Source organism: Acinonyx jubatus, chromosome D4, assembly GCF_027475565.1.
Source record: "Acinonyx jubatus isolate Ajub_Pintada_27869175 chromosome D4, VMU_Ajub_asm_v1.0, whole genome shotgun sequence".
Classification (NCBI taxonomy): domain Eukaryota; kingdom Metazoa; phylum Chordata; class Mammalia; order Carnivora; family Felidae; genus Acinonyx; species Acinonyx jubatus.
Window position 1 is genome coordinate 63,869,915 of NC_069391.1, and position 18,558 is coordinate 63,888,472.

At 50.6% G+C, this 18,558-nt stretch overlaps 1 protein-coding gene across 7 annotated transcripts in view; it reads left to right on the forward strand.

The window, feature by feature from the left end:
- Positions 1-292: 292 nt before the first annotated feature.
- PTCH1 (patched 1) overlaps positions 293-18,558 on the forward strand; it is a 71,714-nt gene continuing 53,448 nt past the window's right edge. For 2 of the 7 annotated variants that reach the window (XM_053205168.1, XM_053205169.1), the window contains exons 1-2: positions 8,716-9,049; positions 10,695-10,887. In XM_053205168.1, coding sequence (XP_053061143.1) covers positions 8,852-9,049; positions 10,695-10,887 — 391 coding nt within the window. In that variant the 5' untranslated portion in view covers positions 8,716-8,851. The other 5 variants (XM_053205170.1, XM_027048197.2, XM_027048196.2 and 2 more) reach the window with 5 other exon arrangements.

An 18,558-nucleotide genomic window follows, 5' to 3' on the forward strand; every position in this document is an offset into this window, starting at 1 on the left:
TCGGGCAAGTGGCTAAAAGTTAGCAAATAAGGTGGGGGTGGGGGCAGAGCACAAGGTGGGGAAGGCGAGGTGGCGAGCCGAGACCCCCCGCCCAGCGGCCCCCCGCAGACAGGGCCGCGGGGGGCGGGGAGGGGGCGGCCGGGGCTCGCAGGAGCTCGCGCGGCTGGGCGCCTCCCAGGAAGGCGGGGAGGGGAGCGCCTGTTTACCCAGGAGGGCTGTGCTGATAGCACGTTCCTCGAGTTTACTTTGCTTTCCTTGAGTTTATTGTAAAGGGGTAAAGTTTTCGGATCTGTCACGTGACCCTGACAGGTCCTGCCTATGGCGCGGCAGACCACCCACGCCGAGGGCCATGGAACTGCTTAATAGAAACAGGCTTGTAATTGTGAGTCCGCGCTGCACTCCGCCGAAAGCCTCCGGCGGCCCAGCGCGCCGGGGTTTTTACACTTTCCGTTCCTTTTGTAAAGACGGAGGAGGAGGAGAAGACGAAGACGAAGACGAAGAAAAAGACGACAGGGAAGACAAAGAGACCCGCAGCGACAAGGCTAGGGGGAGACGAGGGAAGACGGGGAGAAGACGGAGGAGCGGAGGACCAGGAAAGGGGGGCGAGGGGAAAAAAGGAATTGATGTGAAATCCAAGCCCAGCGTCCGCGCCATCGGCACCCGCGCTCCGGGCAGGGCTTGACGGCCGGCTATGGTGAGTGCAGCCGGCGCGGCCGCCGCCGCCGCCACCGCCGCCTTGCCCTCGCGCCGCGTGCGCCCCCGGGGCCGCGGGGTTGCGGGGCCGGGCGCCCAGCGCGGCGGACAGAGGGCCGGGCGCCGGGCGGCCGGGTGGGGGGCGGCGCGCCGGGGCCGCGGGGCTGGGTGGGCTGCGCCGCCGGGGCGCGGGAGCGCCGGTCCGCGTCTCCACGCTCGCTCGCTCGCTCCGGGCCCCCGCCCCCCGAGGCCGGCCCCGCGGAGCGGGGCGGGGGCCGACGGCGGCGGCGGGCCCGGCCGGGGAACGGCTCCGGGGGGAGTTCTCACGGAGGGGGTCGCCTGGGATCCCATTTTCACGCTTGAAAGGGTCGCCACCTTGGCTTCCGCTCCGCAGCCTGCTGGTGGCTCCCGACTCGCCAGCGGAGGCAGAGCTGGGTCGGAAGGGCTGGTGCGGAGAGTGACAGCGCCGGGGGGAGGGTGCGGGCCGGGAGCGCGCGCGCAGCGGACCTAGTCCTCTCGTCTCGGAGGCGCTGGTGGAGACCTGCTGGAGGGCACGGGCGCACGCTCCCGCACCCACACCCGGACGCCTGGAGTGCGACACCCTGGGCTAGGAGAGAAACACCTTAAAATCCCGGAGCTCACACATTCCCCCCTCCTTCCGCCGTAGGTGGGAAAAAGGGCCAGAGGTGCTTTTCTGAGTTCAGGAAGGGGGCACGGGTGGGAGAGAGGTACGTGTTGACTCTTGCGCCCACGGAATCGGGCGTTCTGGTGCCTGCCACCCATTAGAGAGGTCGCCGGCTAGCCGGGTGCTGAGTGTGGCCTCAGGGGAGTCCTGAAGTGGGGTGGGCTGATTCAAACCTCTTTAGACCCGATGCCACACTGGGCCCACAGGACCTCCAGAGACTGTACCTCTGGGATGACATGTGCTATGCCTCCAGGTATTTAAGTTCATGCTAAAAACGACTCCTAGTGTGTGGATGAGCAATCAGTCCAAAGTTTTCAGATGTCAATTTACAACACCTAAGAAGAACCATATGGATTGTTGTCTATGGAAGACACCCAGAGACCAATCTTTTCCTAGACCTGGGAGAGAAGACTACTTTCTTCCGCTTTTATCCTCCCCGGGGAGGGGAAATCTAAAAGGACTAGACAGAAATAAAGACCCACAATGGGTGGCTCTAAATTTTAATAATTGTGTAACTGAGGTGTTGAACTACAATAGTGCTTTTTCAGGACTATTGCATTCTGTGTGTGTTCCGTTTTTGTTTTGTTTTTCCTCCAGTAGTTCAACATGCAATTAATTGCCTCCACAAAGAAAGACAATGCTTTTTGGTGTCATCCTTTGTTACTGTAACTTATTATTTCTGGGTGGTACCTCAGGATAAATTGTTGCCCCAGGTGCATTGTGCACCCATGTTGTAAAACAAGGGGCTTTCAATTGAGAGTTTGTGTGTGTTCAGTTGTCACCCAGCTTCCTTCCACAAGGCTGTAAAATGCCTTTGAGTCCAAGACCTTTTTATATTAAAATGTTGAATCAAGGTGGACACCAATAGACCCATTCTCAATTTGGGGTATTAGCTTCATTTCAAACTCACTGTAAGAAGTGTATCTAATTTCTGGTTATAATCTAGTCCTAATCTAACAAGCTATTTGAATAGGAGTTCACACCATTTGGAATGATTTTGTGGGGGGGGGGGGCTGTTTTTACAAATTGTCTTCAACTTTCTACAGATAGCAAAACAATATGGATTAAAATATCTGTCTTCCCTGTTTTTATCCTCATTCCTCTCTCTCTCTCTCTCTCTCTCTCTCTCCCTCTCTCTCTCTCTCCCTCTCTCTCTCACACACACACACACACACACACCTTTTATTTTCTCCCGCCTCTGCCACAGTGTATAAAGCCCTATTGAGACATGTAGGCGTGATGTGTAAACCGGATTAGCAGTATGAAAGAAAGACACACAATAAGCTGGAATTGTTTTACTTCCCTTTCATTTCTCATGCCTATATCTCTAATAAATTTGTTGCTCCAGCAGTGGGTCAAAGGGATCATGTTGCTCAGCTTCTTTTTCATGCAAGACCCAATGGCAGAGATCACTGAAATGAATGGTGTGCCTTCTGCCAAATGCAAAGCTTGATACAGATATATTAGATGGGGAGATAGAGATGAGGCAAGAGAGAGATGGAGAAAAAAATGTTCAAAGTCTGGGTCTTTCCAGAATACATCTCTATCCACTGGAGCAATGTGGGTAAGAAGATACTTGAGAAGGGGGGAATCAATACAAGGATCAATGCTGTGTTTTCTTTCAAGTTCATTGTAGGCTCTGGACATTTTCTCTGCTGCATAAAGTCTAATTCCCCTTTTCAAACTAGTATTTGAACCTGGAGTAATAAATGTGGATATTTCTGGGATCTTCTCAGGACATCTCCCCTCTGCCACCCCACCCCAGGCTCACTACAGACTCAAAAAATGCCAGTGTTCCTGGGTTTGTGCTGTAGACCCCTCATTTACTCCTTTGTGGAATTGGGAGCAGCTTCCCATTAAAGGAGATCAGGGGTAATTAGCAGCATTATTTTGACAAGTTGGCTAGAGCTGTTCCCTTTCCTCCAGTCCTGGGGAGGGGGGAATAGGGGAGGAAACAGAAGGTAGAAGGGGAAGGGGAGGGGAGTCATACTTAGGGGTTTCACATTCTGTGGCTGCTGAGTCTTTTTTTTCACTCCCACCCCTGAAACCTTTTAGACTCATTTTCTACCATCACCTTTTAAATAAATACAAAAACTGCCAATGAGAAAATAATAAGGCATTCTTAGGGAGCCAAGAAAATGTGGTGGATGGTGGCATACTTGCTCAAATAGAATAGACTAGTTATCCAAGGTACCTGCTTTGAACTGTTCAGGCTCTGGCCCATCACTCACATCTTGCACCCTGGGCTCCCCACCCAGAAACAGACATTACATCAAATCCCCAGTTCCTCTCCCCATCCCAGCCTCTCAACAGGCATACTGTGGGACTTAATATAATACTTGCACTTCTTTGCATTTGAAAAGAATATTAAACTCAGGCAAAATTATAACATGGCCCAGAGATCAATTGACTGGAATACATTTACCCCTTTATTCATTTCTACTCTGCAAAAACTAGCTAAATCACACTAGATTTTAAAGACCCATTTAGTTGCATCTGAGTAACCAGTGAAAAGTCAAATCTCACTATGGTTTCTCATTACTCAGCCAAGTCCACAATTGCTTATCATTGCAATGTCCAGATACAAAGGGCAGATATTTCATTTCCCAGTGTTATCACTTGGATAACTGGATGTCAATTTTGAGATGTGTGTGGTGTGGCCATGGATATTTGAAGTATTGGAATGGAGAAGGGAAAATATATGAAGGATTCAGATTTTAAAAGTTTAAGAATATCTGTTGGAAAACTACAGACTCCTATGAAGTCTTGGATAATGATGGGGAGACCCAAATGACAATTGATAGATTGAGACGACACATTCCCCTTTACTTGGAAAGGGGAAAGACAGCACTCAACTGTTGCTCCAAAGAGGGCCAGCAACTCCTGCTGGTTGAAAAGGCCCCAAGCTCTCACTTATCTGGTAACTCTCAGGAGGGGAGCCACCCTGCAGAAAGGCCAAAAGGGACTGTCTTCCTCGCAGACACCTTCCTAGACCTGGCTGCTTCAGCCAGCCTCATTTCAGGTCTGGAGAATCCTTATGGCTAGTTGAAGTTAACAAACCCGGTGTGGCACAGCAGTCCCCTGCACAGGGCATGCATATTAAAGCCGACAACGCTTACAAATGTAAATAAGGGCAGATTGATTAGGAACAACATTATCGCTGGGAATGTCGCACTCGCATGCATCAGCAATGAGGCAAATTGGGGGCAGCCTCAGCCCTGACCACCCAAGTCGAGCAGGCTTTTACACTGGCTCCTCTTCCCTTTCTTAAAACGTTACAGAAACAAGGCCAATTAGATCCTCAAAGTAATTCATCTCTGTGTATGAAAAAAGCAGACCACAGGGGAAGCGGCGGGTGGGGGTGGGGAGATTAAGATAGCGCTTGTTAGAGCCCAGGCTGGGGACTGCGTCCTAGAACCGATGGGTAGAATTTACAGGCCTGGACTATTGTCTGAGATGCTGAAAAGTTAACCTATCAAACAGCGGGTGAGGAGGCTGAGGGCGCTGAAAACCCGGGAGATCAATGTTCAAAACGTTTAGGAATTAAGTCAAACTGAGGGAAATGAGCCCGAGTGGAAGAGGCTTTACCATTGAAATGGTGCACATGTAGAAGCAGTCAGAACGAGAGGATATGCAGCTGCGTGCAGAGAGTAATAAGTAACCATGATGTGTACATAGCCTATAATTTCAGTTTAGAATTCCATAATCCAAGTGGCTATACTAAAATTGCTATAAATAAAAGATTAGGAGGCACAACTAATGTTCTGGTCTCAAACGCTGTAAAGGAATTTGAAAAGACAAACATAGCAATAGCAACCTATGGCTACATGATTACCTTGCTACATACATACAGCACGACTCAAATATCAAAAGACTGACATGTAAAACTAGGGGCACAACCCCCAACTCTCTGAAAAATAATTTCCAGCAGCAAGCACTTAAGAGTTTGACTTGAAACGTCTGCAGAACCAGTCAGTAAAAAAAGTTAGAATGAATCACCTTTCCTGCTTTATGTTCTTTATCAAACAAAGATCAGGATATCGCTTCAAGATTAAACTTGATATGTGTCGAGCCCAATCTTCCTGCGATATTATATTTTAAGGTAGTGTCATTTTAATTGCACGGTGCTTGCCTTCCCTTCTGGATTTTAGCAGCCCTCCCAGAGCTGCGCACAAAATCACGTGCTCCTTCAGAGTTTTGAGTTTTGAATTTCCGCGCTAGCCGAGTGCTCCGGTCCTCCTGTTGATCTCGAAAACATCCTCAAGACACTTTTACTGTCTTTGTCTCTATTCTACGAGCCACCCTATTCCGCCCAGGGTCCCCCACACGTTCCGCCGGTTTGGGATTCAGGAGACAGGGCCTCCCACTGACACCGGGACGGAGAAAAAGCTAGAAGGAAGGTGGTGAGGCTGGGTAGGGAGGAGAAAGGGTTCACGTGAAAGAGGAAAAAGAAAGGAAAAGGGAAAGGAGGGAGGGGGAAACCGCCAAAGAGGAAGGAAGAGAGCGGGGAGGGCTGCCGACAAGCCCCCCGCAGGAACCGCGTGGGCCGCCCGGGTGGCCGGCGCGCCCCGCTGCAGTCCCCTTCGGGCAGGGGCCGTGGACGCCCGGCAGCTGAATGGGAAGGGAACCCGTGCGCTCGGCCATTGGCCGGCTACAGGGAGGCCGCGCGGACATTGGGCAACGTAAGGGGGCCGGACCGCCTTCAGGAATGTACTACGGCGCGTTCGGCACGTCCGTCCGCGCCGGCGGGGTGCGAGCCTCGTCTGGGCTCCCGGGAGGCCGCGCTGGAGACTTGGAGTCCGCCCGGCTCGAGCCAAGCGCACCGACTTCCCTACCTGCTCCGCCTGGGCCGGGCGGGGAGTCCCGGAGCTCGGGTGCGCGCGCAGGCGGAGGCACGCGCGCGCCTAGGCCTCCCGGCAGCCGAGTGCGCGCCGTGGTGGCCCGGCCCTGAGTCACGTGGCCGCATGGGCTCCGCCTTCTCCCTGCTCCTCCCCCTTTCCCTCCATCTGGGTTTCTTTCTTTCCTTTCCTCTCCTTTCTTTCTTCTTTTTTTTCAATGAACACACACCGTGTGCATCTTAAAGCCACATTGCTCCAATTCACTGCTGCGGTCGGCTTCTAGCTGCCGCGGGGTCCCCCTCTGCAGTTCAACCACGTTTTTAAAAAAGAAAAATACTAAAAGGAAGCAGAATCGAATTTGCGGGGTCTGGTCCCTATCTCAGGGAGGAATTTAATAACTTGCAAACTTAAGAAAAGCAAATTACACTCTTCAAAAATTATATTTTTCAATAAAAAGCGGAACTGTGTAGATAGTTTAATTTGTCCATGTCCCCAGGATCTACTTCAGAGGGTCGCGTGTTTTCCTCCCCAACGGGAAGCGAATCCCCGGGATGTCTCGGTGACACTGGCCGCAGTGTCCTGACAAGTCCTCGCAATCAGCGCACAATTTGTTTCGAATGAATCCAACATCAAAGCCTTTATTCTCCCCAACGTCACGCTATTATTAAATATAACAGGATGCGTACTAATTTTTGAAAAAAATAATAAAACTTTAAAAACAGACTTTAAGTAAACAAAGGCACATGAGTAATAAAAGGGGGGCGTCCAAACGAACCCCAAATAGTCATGAAAACTTTTTTCTCTTAAGGAAACAGTTCCGTTGCTCCGGATTGTTAAAAAGATTCTGTTGTTTCTCTTTTGCATATGTCATATTAAAGATTCAAATAAAAACGCCTCTGCCTCCACAAGACTACTTCGGTGTCTGGATTCCACGTTTTTAAAACACTGACTCCTTCAAACGGCGACTGTGCTGCCGTGGGTTTTGGTGTGGGGTGGGGGGAGGATTTTAAGAAAGGGTGGCTTTCCCCAACGTCCTTACTTTCCTCTTTAACTTTCCATTTTGTTTATCTTAATGCGAGGCGTTGTTCCCTGCGAGAGCCTAAGTCTTCTCTTTAGTTAGAAAAGAAAAGAGAGGAGAAAAAAAAAATCTGGCACACACTGGCGCACTATCCACCACCCTGTCATTATTGGTGCAGGCCTGGGAATTCAAGCCGGACCTCCCAGTATTTGCTGCAGCTTGAGGCCAAGGTGCCTCTGAAAGGGTTTTCTTTGAGGAATTTCAGAAATTGTTTAAGCGCTTAAAAAAATATTACATTTCCCCCCGTGTCTATCGCGAGGCAAATGCTCGTGGATGTGTGTGTGTGAGAGAGTGTGTGTGCGCGCGCAAAAGGCGTCTTACAAAAAGAGGACACTGTTGAAAAGAAAAGAAATAAGAAAGAAAAGGGAGGGGGGAGCATTCCTTAATGGAAGTATTGCATGCGAGAAGGTTGGCGCTCTCGGAGGCTCCCCCCGAAGCCGGGGATGCACACACTGGGGTTGCCTACCTGGGTGGTCTCTCTACTTTGGTGAGCTGTTGCTAAGCAGCTAATAATAGTCATGTTTGCTGAGTAATTTCTGCCCTCCGCGAGCCAATCGCGTCGCAGAAACCCAAGCCATCTGACAGCCCCGGGGGCGGGAGCTCCAGCCTTTTTCTCTTTCGCTCGGTCTCTCCCCCTCCACCCCCTCCCCTCCTCCTCCTCTTTCTCCAAATGGAGAGAGTTCTTTTTTTTCTTCTTCCATCTCATCTATTGAATCAAGGAGCTGCTGCGGCCGCTGCCCGCTGCACACACACAGAGCGGAGTCCCCAGGTCCCGGGAGCGAGAGAGGCGCGCTGCACTGGGGCAGAATGGTCCAGCGGGTCGGCGAGGAGCACAAGAAAGCAGAGTCCGGGACCGAACAGCCACCTCGAACCCAGCAGCCAGAGCCCGAGCAGCCCGAGCAGCAGCTTCAGGAGCCGCCACCGCCAGCAGCAGCCGCCGCGGGAGCAGCGGCGACGGCGGCTGCCCGGGCCCGGCAGCGCTGAGACCCGCCGGGCACCTACGGACCCTGCGGCAGTGGCTCTGCGCTTACCCTCCGCGGCCGCTCGGGCGACCCGGGAGGCGCCGAGGGAGACTGCGAGGCCGGCGGGAGCGGCGGGGATTTGCTGGCGCTTTCTGCAGTGAAGGGGTCGCGGCGCGGGGCGGGGGGCGGGTAGGGGGAGTTGGGGACCGCGAGGAGCTCCGCGCGAGCGCCCGAAGGACAGGCTGGCTCCGCGCGCCGGCTCTCGCCTTCCCGAGAACTGGATGTGGGCAGCGGCGGCCGCAGGGACCTCGGGACCCCCGCGCAATGTGGCAATGGATGGCGCAGGGTCTGACTCCCCGGCAGCGGCTGCGGCCGCAGCGGCAGCAGCGCCCGCCGTGTGAGCAGCAGCGGCAACAGCAGCAGCAGCAGCAGGTCTGTCAACCCCAGCCCGAACAGCCGGCGGCCAGCAGCGTCCTCGCCAGCCGAGCGCCCGGGCGCGCCGGGAGCCCGCAGCGGCGGCGGCAGCAGCGCGCCGGGCCGCCCGGGAAGCCTCGGTTCCCGCGGCGGCGGCGGCGGCGGCGGCGGCGGCGGCAACATGGCCTCGGCTGGTAACGCCGCGGAGCCCCAGGACCGCGGCGGCGGCGGCAGCTGCAGCGGGGCTCCGGGCCGGCCGGCCGGCGGCGGGAGGCGCAGACGGACCGGGGGGCTGCGCCGCAACGCCGCGCTGGACCGGGACTATCTGCACCGGCCCAGCTACTGCGACGCCGCCTTCGCTCTGGAGCAGATTTCCAAGGTGCATTTCAGACTCTCTCCTCTCCTCCCACTCTCTCTTCCCTCCTCTTCCTCTTTGGGATCGCCCCCGACACACACACACACACACACACACACACACACACACACCTCTCCAGGAAAAGAAGCAGACAAGTGGGGATTGAAAAATTCAAACCCTCCCTCCGGTCCTAGGAGGAAAGGGCTGTCTGAGGTCCGCAGGGGGTGGAGGGTGTGTGTGTGTGTGTGTGTGTGTGTGTGTGTGTGTGTGTGTACACGCGCCCTCCCCGGCAAGCCTTTTCCGGAGCACTGGAAAGCGGTCCACAGAGGACCACCTCGAGGGCGGCCTCAGCGCGGCACAGCCCAGTGCCCCCAGCCCCGTAGCCCCCTGCTCCCGCGCCCCTGCCCCTATTTGCAACCTAAACCCCTGTAATGCTGCCACATTTCTTAACATCTTGGAGGGGGAGGCGGAGTGGAGAGAGGCGGAGAGAGGAAGGGGGGGGGAGGGAGCCGAAATAAAGGTGGTTTCCTCTTTTGGCAGCCGGTTTTGCTTTTGTTGAACATGAGATCTCTACCCCCTTAAAAATTATCCTTGGAAGAGGGCATCTCCCCTCTTCCTTTTTAGTTTTTGAGCCACCTCTTCTCAGAGCCTGAGGGGAAAGGGAAAGTTGTAAACAAATTGCCACCTTAAATCCGCGGTAGTTGTCTGCCAAGCGGCCGGGTTCATTGTGTTTACGAGGCTCGCTGAAATGTGTGGAATCCAGGGAAGGCGAGCACCCAGACGGGGGCCCGCCGGGGCAGCGGCCAGCGCCGGGGAAACGCCGCCGCCGGGAGCAGCCAGCGCCCAGCCAGGACCCCCGCCTGCGCCGGCCTGGGCCCTTACCCTGTGCACTTGGCTACTTTTTACGTTTAACCAGATGGGAAGGGAGAGGAGGGAAAGATCCATGTGGCTGCCCTCTTCCGATCACAAATGTTGTCGTAAGTTGCAGATGGCTGCCCCACTTCCTAATTCAGCTCACACAGCGTCTCCCAACGCTATGGAAATGCGTCGCGAGTGAGCTCCGGCGGCCGCGCTCACCACGTGGATCCCCACTTACTACCACGCGGGGCGGGGGTCAGGCTCGGGGAGCCCGCAATACATTGTTCCCAGAGCGCGCTAGTCCCCCAGCCCCCATCCCTGCCGGGGCACCCCGAGAGGGGTAAAAGATGGGGCTTGACTTGCGGGGAAGGGACCCTTGGTTTGCTGGTTCTTAAATGGTGGGCTCCATCGCAGACATTGAGCAGCCCCTCCCTTCCCGGCTCCGGGGTGAATATTGCCTGTGATGAGTGATTTCTCTCCTCTCTGCCTCGGCTTCCCTTCCCCCTGTTCTTGCAGCCTTTCTCCCCAACGCCCCCAAGACACCTTCGGGGATGTTGCGCGGGTCGAGCGGGGGGTTGCCCCTGCTGTCGCCAAGGTGCAGCTCCCACGCTGCAGCCCCACTTTGATTTATGTCCAGGCGCCCCCCACGCCGCTCGCCTTACCCGGGGCCAGCCTGGGTTCCAGTCCCGAGGGCACCCCCCACCCACGGATGTCGCGGGATCCGCGGGCGGGTGCGCGCAAGCGGGCGTGGGCGCGGGCGCGCGGGCCGCGACTCCCCGGCGCTCACTCCTCCCTTCTGCTTCATCCTCAGGGGAAAGCTACTGGCCGGAAAGCGCCGCTGTGGCTGAGAGCGAAGTTTCAGAGACTCTTGTTTAAACTGGGTTGTTACATTCAAAAAAACTGCGGCAAGTTCTTGGTTGTGGGCCTCCTCATATTTGGGGCCTTCGCTGTGGGATTAAAGGCAGCTAATCTCGAGACCAACGTGGAAGAGCTGTGGGTGGAAGGTAAGAGACCTAGCGCCCGCCGCAGCGCCCTCTCGTCCCCCAGCCCAGGACCCCTTCCCGTCCTCCTTCCAACTGATAAAGATATTTGCCAGCGTACACCTAGAGCCTTTCTGTGGCGAGCGAGAACCCCCTGCCCGCACCAGGGGGAATTGTTTATTGTTTGGGCGCCTGGCTGGGAGCCAGGCCCGCCCGACAAAGGCCGCGCTGTAATCTACTCGGGGCGCTGCGCTTTGCTAGGTGTTGTGGGAGAGAGTGGCGAGGGCGGGCCGGCGGGGGCGCCAGGCCCCTCCGCGGGACGGACCACTCCGCGCGGCCGGGGACCCCTGGGGCCTGCCGCCGCCGCTGCTCGCCTCCGCCGCGCCGGAGACGCGGTCGGAGGAAGGCCTCTCGGCTCCTGGCTCTCTTCCTCGGCGTCCTTCCCTCCCCCACCCCCACCCACCACGTCCAAAGAGAAAGAAGGGGGGGGCAGAGAGAGGCCACCCCTCCGGCTGGAGGGAGTGCGCGCGCCCCCGGCGGCCGTGGCCGCCGCGCCGCGGAGGGCGGGGGGCGGGCGCATCGCCGGCCTGCGGAGGCGGCGGCGTGTGTGGTCCTGTTTTTGGACAGCTTTCAACTCTGGGGGAAAAAAACATTTGTCTCAAGGTACAAAAAAAAAGTGGGGGTGGGGAGGAAAGGAGTTGAAAAAAAAACAGTAAAGCATAGACTGGAACGCATGTTTGCAAAGTAGATTACTGTTTCCTCGCGAGTGGGGGCTTTTTAAATGGTATGATTTGGGGGCAAGGCTGCGTTTTGCAGGCTGAAAGAAATGAGTTTTAAGAACGCGGGTTTGGAGGGCGGGGCCACGCGGGAGCTCTCCAAGGCTTTCTGCCAGTGTTTTATACACATTCCTCAATTTGGGGGTTCTCGAAGTGTTTTTTTTTAAGCAGTTGTAAATTTAAAATAGATCTTCTCCCCCCCCCCCCCCCGAAACATTTTACATTCTTTTGGTCGCAGGGCTTTTTTGTTTGGGGTGGGGGGGGATGTTATTGGTGGTTGTTTTTTAATTATTTTCTCGAAAGTAACAGATTTGCTATTTGGAAACATTTAATCCCTAAACACTGCCTTGGATATCTCTGACAATAGGATGGGAAGGAACGATTGAGGTAATTATGCAGATTTTTCAAAACAATATCTTGAGCATTCCTAGGGAAAGCTACCTAACCCAAAATTTGGAAGCCTAAGAGTTATATGTGTAATTACGTGAATGATTCCTTTTAGGATGCTGAGAACTAACCTTGGAGAATATTTTGTTAACTATGCCTTGTTTATGAAGATTCAGCTCTCTGTGTTGCAAGCATATGGTGGAGTCTTTAATTGAGAAGTGACAATTAAAATAATAGTCCAAATAATTAAGGAAAGAAAACATTCTTGCTTTAAGTAGCTTGATAATTAATACAAAAGTATTCTTTGGATTGAATCCATGGGGTAATTTACCTCAGTTGAGCACTTCAGCATCATTGGTAGATAAAAGAAGGGTTTTATTGAACACCTATGATATCTTAACACCAAGCTTACTGAGCACCAATAATGTCCCCAGCACGTGTTAGGTACTGTAAGGGTCACTGAAGTCTGTGAGACACTCTCTGTGCACAAATCCACTCACTTACAAAATACTAGAGTTGAATGGGCTTGCAGTAAATTTGAGCTCACGGTTGAAGTGGGCCATGAAAGTCAAATGGGGAAAAAAAGCTTCTGCGGAAGTGAGGCAAATTAGGGTGACCTGGAGAGAGAGAGAAGGAGAGAGGGAGTTCTGCACAAGAGCTCAGAAAGGGGGTCAAGCAAAGCCCAAGTGAGTGGAGGCCCCTAGTGTAGTGGGAATAGGGTGCCATGGCTCATGTGTGCCCTGGAGCGCAGGGCTGTAGTTCAGAAATGATGTGATTGGCTAGGCTGTGGGGAGCTGGATGAAACAAGGGATGAGCAGAGGGGCCTCCCAGCTCTGTCCATATGTTCACACTGCACCACTAAGACCAATGAATTTGCTAAGTATCAGTGATGATGACAAAAGATAATTTTTTGCTGTTTTGAGCAAGACTTTTAGGTAGACCTTTAATACATGTAAAGAGAAGTGATGCGATTTATTTTCTTAACATTGTATATTTCTGGAAGCAACTGTGTTTCTGCATTACATACTTCATTTCAAGTCCTGAAAGAAGGAGGAACATGATTAGGGGCAGTCTCCCTGAGCTGCCGCTTAGTGAGAGAGTATTAAGGCGTGACACCTCAGACACTCAGGACTCAGTTTGCCAACTTTGGGCCTCTGAGTTTTGGTATTTTCAGCGTGGCTCACAAGTTCTTTAAGCAAATGTTATTTTACTTAATGCTATCACTTGTTGAGCAACTGCCATTACTGTTTATTATCTATTATCACATGCCTTACAACTCAATAAAGTAGCCATCTATTATATTTATTTTTATAACATGATAGTGTATGTGGTATTTCTGCATGTAATAGCTGAATTCTTGTTCCATTTTACAATGGCAAAATGTCCACTTTGCCTACTAATGATTTAAGTCAATTTGGCCTCTTGATTTCTTGATTTGTCATCACTCATTCATTCATTCATTCATTGGGCATTAGATTCTTCCCGGTAGAAGAAGCAATAGTTTCATAAATGCGAGTAAACCCTACCAGGGATCCCATGAGGCCACCATACCATCTTATAATTTTAACATAAATTCAAAGAAGAGGTAACAGTGAGGACGTCTTGTTTATGATGTAGTGAGCTTGGTGTTCATATCAGCAATAAATAGTGTAAGCATTTGTTTTCAGGAGTTGGAATTTCCTGCTGTCCTACACTGTAGCAGATTAAAATGAGCAGCAACTCAGAATTTAGGTTAATTTGTACTTTAATCTCTTTGATAAATTCTTCATCACTATCAGCACAAGAAGTCTGTTAGATGGTTGTTTTCTTAATGGAGACTGTAAATGTTCTGAACATAAACATGGGTGCTTACTACTCTAAATAAACCAAGTGAATAGAGATTGCGTATTTCCCTAGTTAAAAAGCAACAGACTGAGAAAGCATAAGAGATTTTAAGGGGAGGGGAATGCTGAGGGACAGCTTGGAAAAATGCTATTTCCCTTGTGATATTTAAAAATATGACCTACCACACACACTACATAGATAAATATACAAAGGCAACTAGAGATACATATATCTACATACCTACACACGAATACATATTATATACCAGGTGATTCCTGCACAATATGTGGGGTTAGATGCGCCAACCCCTCCACAATTAAAAATCCGTGTATAACTTTGACTCTTCAAAAACTTAACTACTAATAGCCTGTGTTGACTGGAAGCCTTACTAATAACATAAATAGTCAATCAACACATATTTTGAATGTTACACACATCATTTGCTGTATTCTTACAATAAAATAAGTTAGAGAAAAGAAAATGTTATTACAAAAATCAAGAGGAAGAAAATATATAGATACGGTAGAGTATTTATATCCCCAAAAAATCTGCATATAAGTAGACCTGCACAGTTCAAACCTGTGTTGTTCATATATCTCCACTTATATTTGTATTTGTGTGTACACATAGACTTACTACATCTATCTTTGTATCTGCCAAGATAATTGTTATCTTTTTAATATTGCCGGCAAATTAAAGGGATCCACTTGATAGGCTACTTCACTGATTTGACTTTCATGCTTTTAACATGCTGGGGAAATGTGGCTTTATAAGGACAGTTTGAATACATTGGCCACAATGTGCAGACCAATATAAGCTAGATAAGTAAGATTCTGTCCTATTTTTATCTCATTGGTGATAAGAATTTTTTGATTCTCTTGTTAAAATGTTCGTACAACGATTGCTGTCATCATTGTAACAGCAACCAGTTTCTTTTAAGAAACTCAACATACATTAGATGTTAGCTTAGGTCTCAGGGTTAGAGTATTTGCAAGTCAGAAATACCAAATTTAGCTCACTTGTGAATAGAGTCATGAGGTTTAGTAAAAGAATATGTGGAATGATGTTGTGGACATCTGCTGTTACTGAAGCACATGCCAGTGGTGGCAAGGTCCGGGAGAGACTAATTGTTATTTAAAAATAAAAATATTCGGGGCACCTGGGTGGCTCAGACAGTTGAGAGTCTAACTTTGGCTCAGGTCATGATCTCACCGCTTGTGAGTTTGAGCCCTGCATTGGACTCTGTGCTGACAGCTCAGAGCCTGGAGCCTGCCTCAGATTTTGTGTCTCCGTCTTTCTCTCGCTCCTCTCCTCCCCCCCAAATAAACAAACATTTAAAAAAAATTTTTTTAGGGGTGCCTGGGTGGCTCAGTCGGTTGAGTGCCCAACTTCGGCTCAGGTCATGATCTCACAGTCTGTGAGTTCGAGCTCCAAATCAGGCTTTGTGCTGACAACTCAGAGCCTGGAGCCTGTTTCGGATTCTGTGTCTCCCTCTCTCTCTGCCTCTCCCCCGCACATGCTCTGTCTCTCTCTGTCAATATTTATTTTAAAAAAAATTTTTTTAACTTTTTAAATAAATAAAAATATTCAGCACATGTTCTCCATGCCTGCTCTGTGCCACGCATTGCATGAAGCTCCAGAGAGATGTTAGTGAAAGGCCACAGCCCCTGCCCTCAGGACCTCCACCCAGCAGGCACATAGACCACTGGCACTAGGGCAGGGACGCCTCCCAGGACAGCCCTGACAGGGGTCTGAGCCAGGCACAGGGGCTGGAGAGGTGGGGGTGCTACTGGGGCATTCCAGAACAGAGGAACAGCTCCTGCAAAGGCTCAGAGGCTGGGGGTGTGGCCTCCAGGAGAACTCCCAGTGCTTGACTCCAGTTGGGACATCCTGTCTGAGGCGGGGAGCCTTGGGGCCTGGAAGGCCCAGCTGCATGGCAGAATGGTTTCTGCTGTGTGCGGGGCATTCGGCTGAGGGGCTACCAGCTCTTCCTTTTAGTCATTCTTTGCCTGTCTCATTATCTGTACTAGCATATTTGGCCTCTAGTGCCCTCCCCGGGACTGGAGTGCTTCAGCTGGATTTCTCTCTGGGCACAGAAGGGAAATACTTTATTTTTAATCTTGCCCATTTCTCTGTTGGCTTTTCCTTTTTTGCTTAGCACCCATATCTTCCTGTCTCCCTTAATAGCTACTACCCCCCACTCCAACCCTCTCTCAGATGCAAGTTTGTTGTCACAACTCTCCAGTGGCAGAACATTCATTTATCTCTTTGAGATTTGTTTTTCCCCTCAAGCTTTGCCCAGCCCCTGGCATCCTTTACTGCAAAGGGTTATAACAGCCTTGAAATGAATCCATATTGCGTTGTGTTTGGTTATTAACATCAAAGGAAGAAGGCACAAGTTGTGACTCTGATTTTTTTTTGTTGTTAAGGAAAATTTAAAAGATGTTCTTAATGCCTGCTTGATGTTTATAAGTGCTCTCAAGTTTGTTTCTTGCTGGTATGATGGCTTCATTGTTCTTGGCTTGAACTCAGGCAATTGTAGGAGATAAATGAGCTTCACCATCCTTTCTTTAAGTTTAGAGCAAGTTTTCTCTTGACATTTTTCTGGATAATTCTGTGTTATGGGGGCTGCCCTAAGCACCCCAGGATGTTTAGCAGCATCTCTGAACTCTACCCACTAGATGCCAGTAGCAGCCTCCCAGTTGTGACAACCAAAGATGTTTCCAGTCATTGCCAAATGTGGCGGGGGGGGGGGGGGGGGGGGGGGGGAGCTGCACAAAATCACCCCAATTGAGAAGCACTGGTTTAGATAATAGATTCCAATTGGAAGACTCATGCTGTGCAAATGGAGGGCTTTTATTATGATGACATTGTGGCTGCAAATACATTGCCTTACATGCAAAGGAATTTTTTTTTCTTTAAGATAATGTCCCCTCCCCATCTCCATATTTACTGATCTAGGTAACTTTTTTTATGCTAATAATTTAAGTTTTTTGTTTTTCTTAGAATTACATTAAATATCAAATAAAATGCATGACAAGTTGACAGAGGGAGGGAGGCGGGGAAGACGCTGTATGGGTGGGGGCCAGCTATGCAAGGAAGAGAAAGCTTTATATTAGAATAGATTTTCTTCAGGTAACTTAATTTTGAAGACAGACCTTGTTGCATTTCAAGAAGCGTAGGATGAAGGTTTTATTTAGCATGAAGGTGACTTTGTAAAAAGCAGGAAAAGACACCACTAAACTTAGTTCATATTGAAATAAGAGCTCCTTTTGGAAGCCCGCTCAGTACATTAGCTCTTCGGTGGTCTAGCTCTCCTCCAGATGTTCCTATGACAAACCGCTTTTCCCCGGGTGCCCTTTTGCAGCAGAACCAAAGGGATAGTGAGGGGCTGAGACCTTGAGCCCATATGGGCAATATGAGCTCTGATTTTACTGCCAGTTTCTGCTCTGCAGGGCTGTCAGTTTGGGTGCATTTCACAAGGAACAAGGGACACAAGACCTAATGAAATGCAGCGTATTCTCCTTGGTCCCCTAAGCACTTTGAAAAATTAAAGAATATGTTTATTAGCTAGGTATTGATTAGATTGCAATAGCAGGCGCACAAATACAGGTGCAAGGAATTGTGGTTTTTCTTTTACATCAGGAGAGAAATAGCTGAAAAATTTACATCCAACAATAATTGCTTTAAAATACCAAATAGCCTCAGGTGCCTTCTCCCCAGGGCAGCTGACCCTGGGAATCTTCCGTGTCTCTTTACTGCCTGCCACTCTTGACCCTGCCAAGGAGTGTAGAAGCCAGGTTGGGCAATGGGGTGTTTCAGATCCACGGACCGCCGCTTGGAGGCTCCAGAAGATGACAGCTTCCAGATGTACGAACCGCCGGATCCGTTTGTTTGGATTATGCACCACAGCTGATGGCGAGATTAACGCTGGCTGGACAAGCTATGGGAGATTTGTCTGGTTTCCACAATGCTGTGTTTATATTTCATTGGGATTTCTCCTTCAAAGCTGACCTCCCCATGACCCCCAGAGCTCTGTCCACTCAGGCCAAGCTGTAACTTGTCTGCCCTTCTTGTCGTGTTGGGGGGTCACAATTGTGCAGCGGAAGGGGCTGCTTTCATAGTTTACCACCCCCCACCCAGCTCCATGCCAGCTGTTCACCCAGATTTAGCCCCAGAAAAGTACTCTTATTTTATGAGGGTGGGAGGTGGGGAGGTGGAGGGGGGTTTGATTTTAAAAGTCTTTGGCTTTTAAAACAAATATGGAAATGTTTTTAAAATACTTAAAAAAATTTTTAAATGTTTTATTTATTTTTGAGAGACAGAGAGAGAGAGACCGACCAAGTGCAAGTGGGGGAGGGGCAGAGAGAGGGAGGGAGACAATCCTTAGCGATCTCCAAGCTGTCAGCAAAGAGCCTGACATGGGGCTCGAACTCACAAACTGTGACATCATGACCTGAGCTGAAGTTGGCCACTTAACTGACTGAGCCACCCAGGTGCCCCTAAACTTACTTTAAAGGACACCATATCTAATAGGGGCCGTTTTGCAGAAGTATAATATTTGACTCAGCACTAGTGTGATACTATGTTGAAAAAAAGACATCCCTAAATAATCGCCATGCCTGTGTGATTCTGTTATTATAACACTATTTCCTTTGCCCCTCACTGGCTCCCAGAACCTCTTCTCCCAACCCCCCTTTGCTCCCTC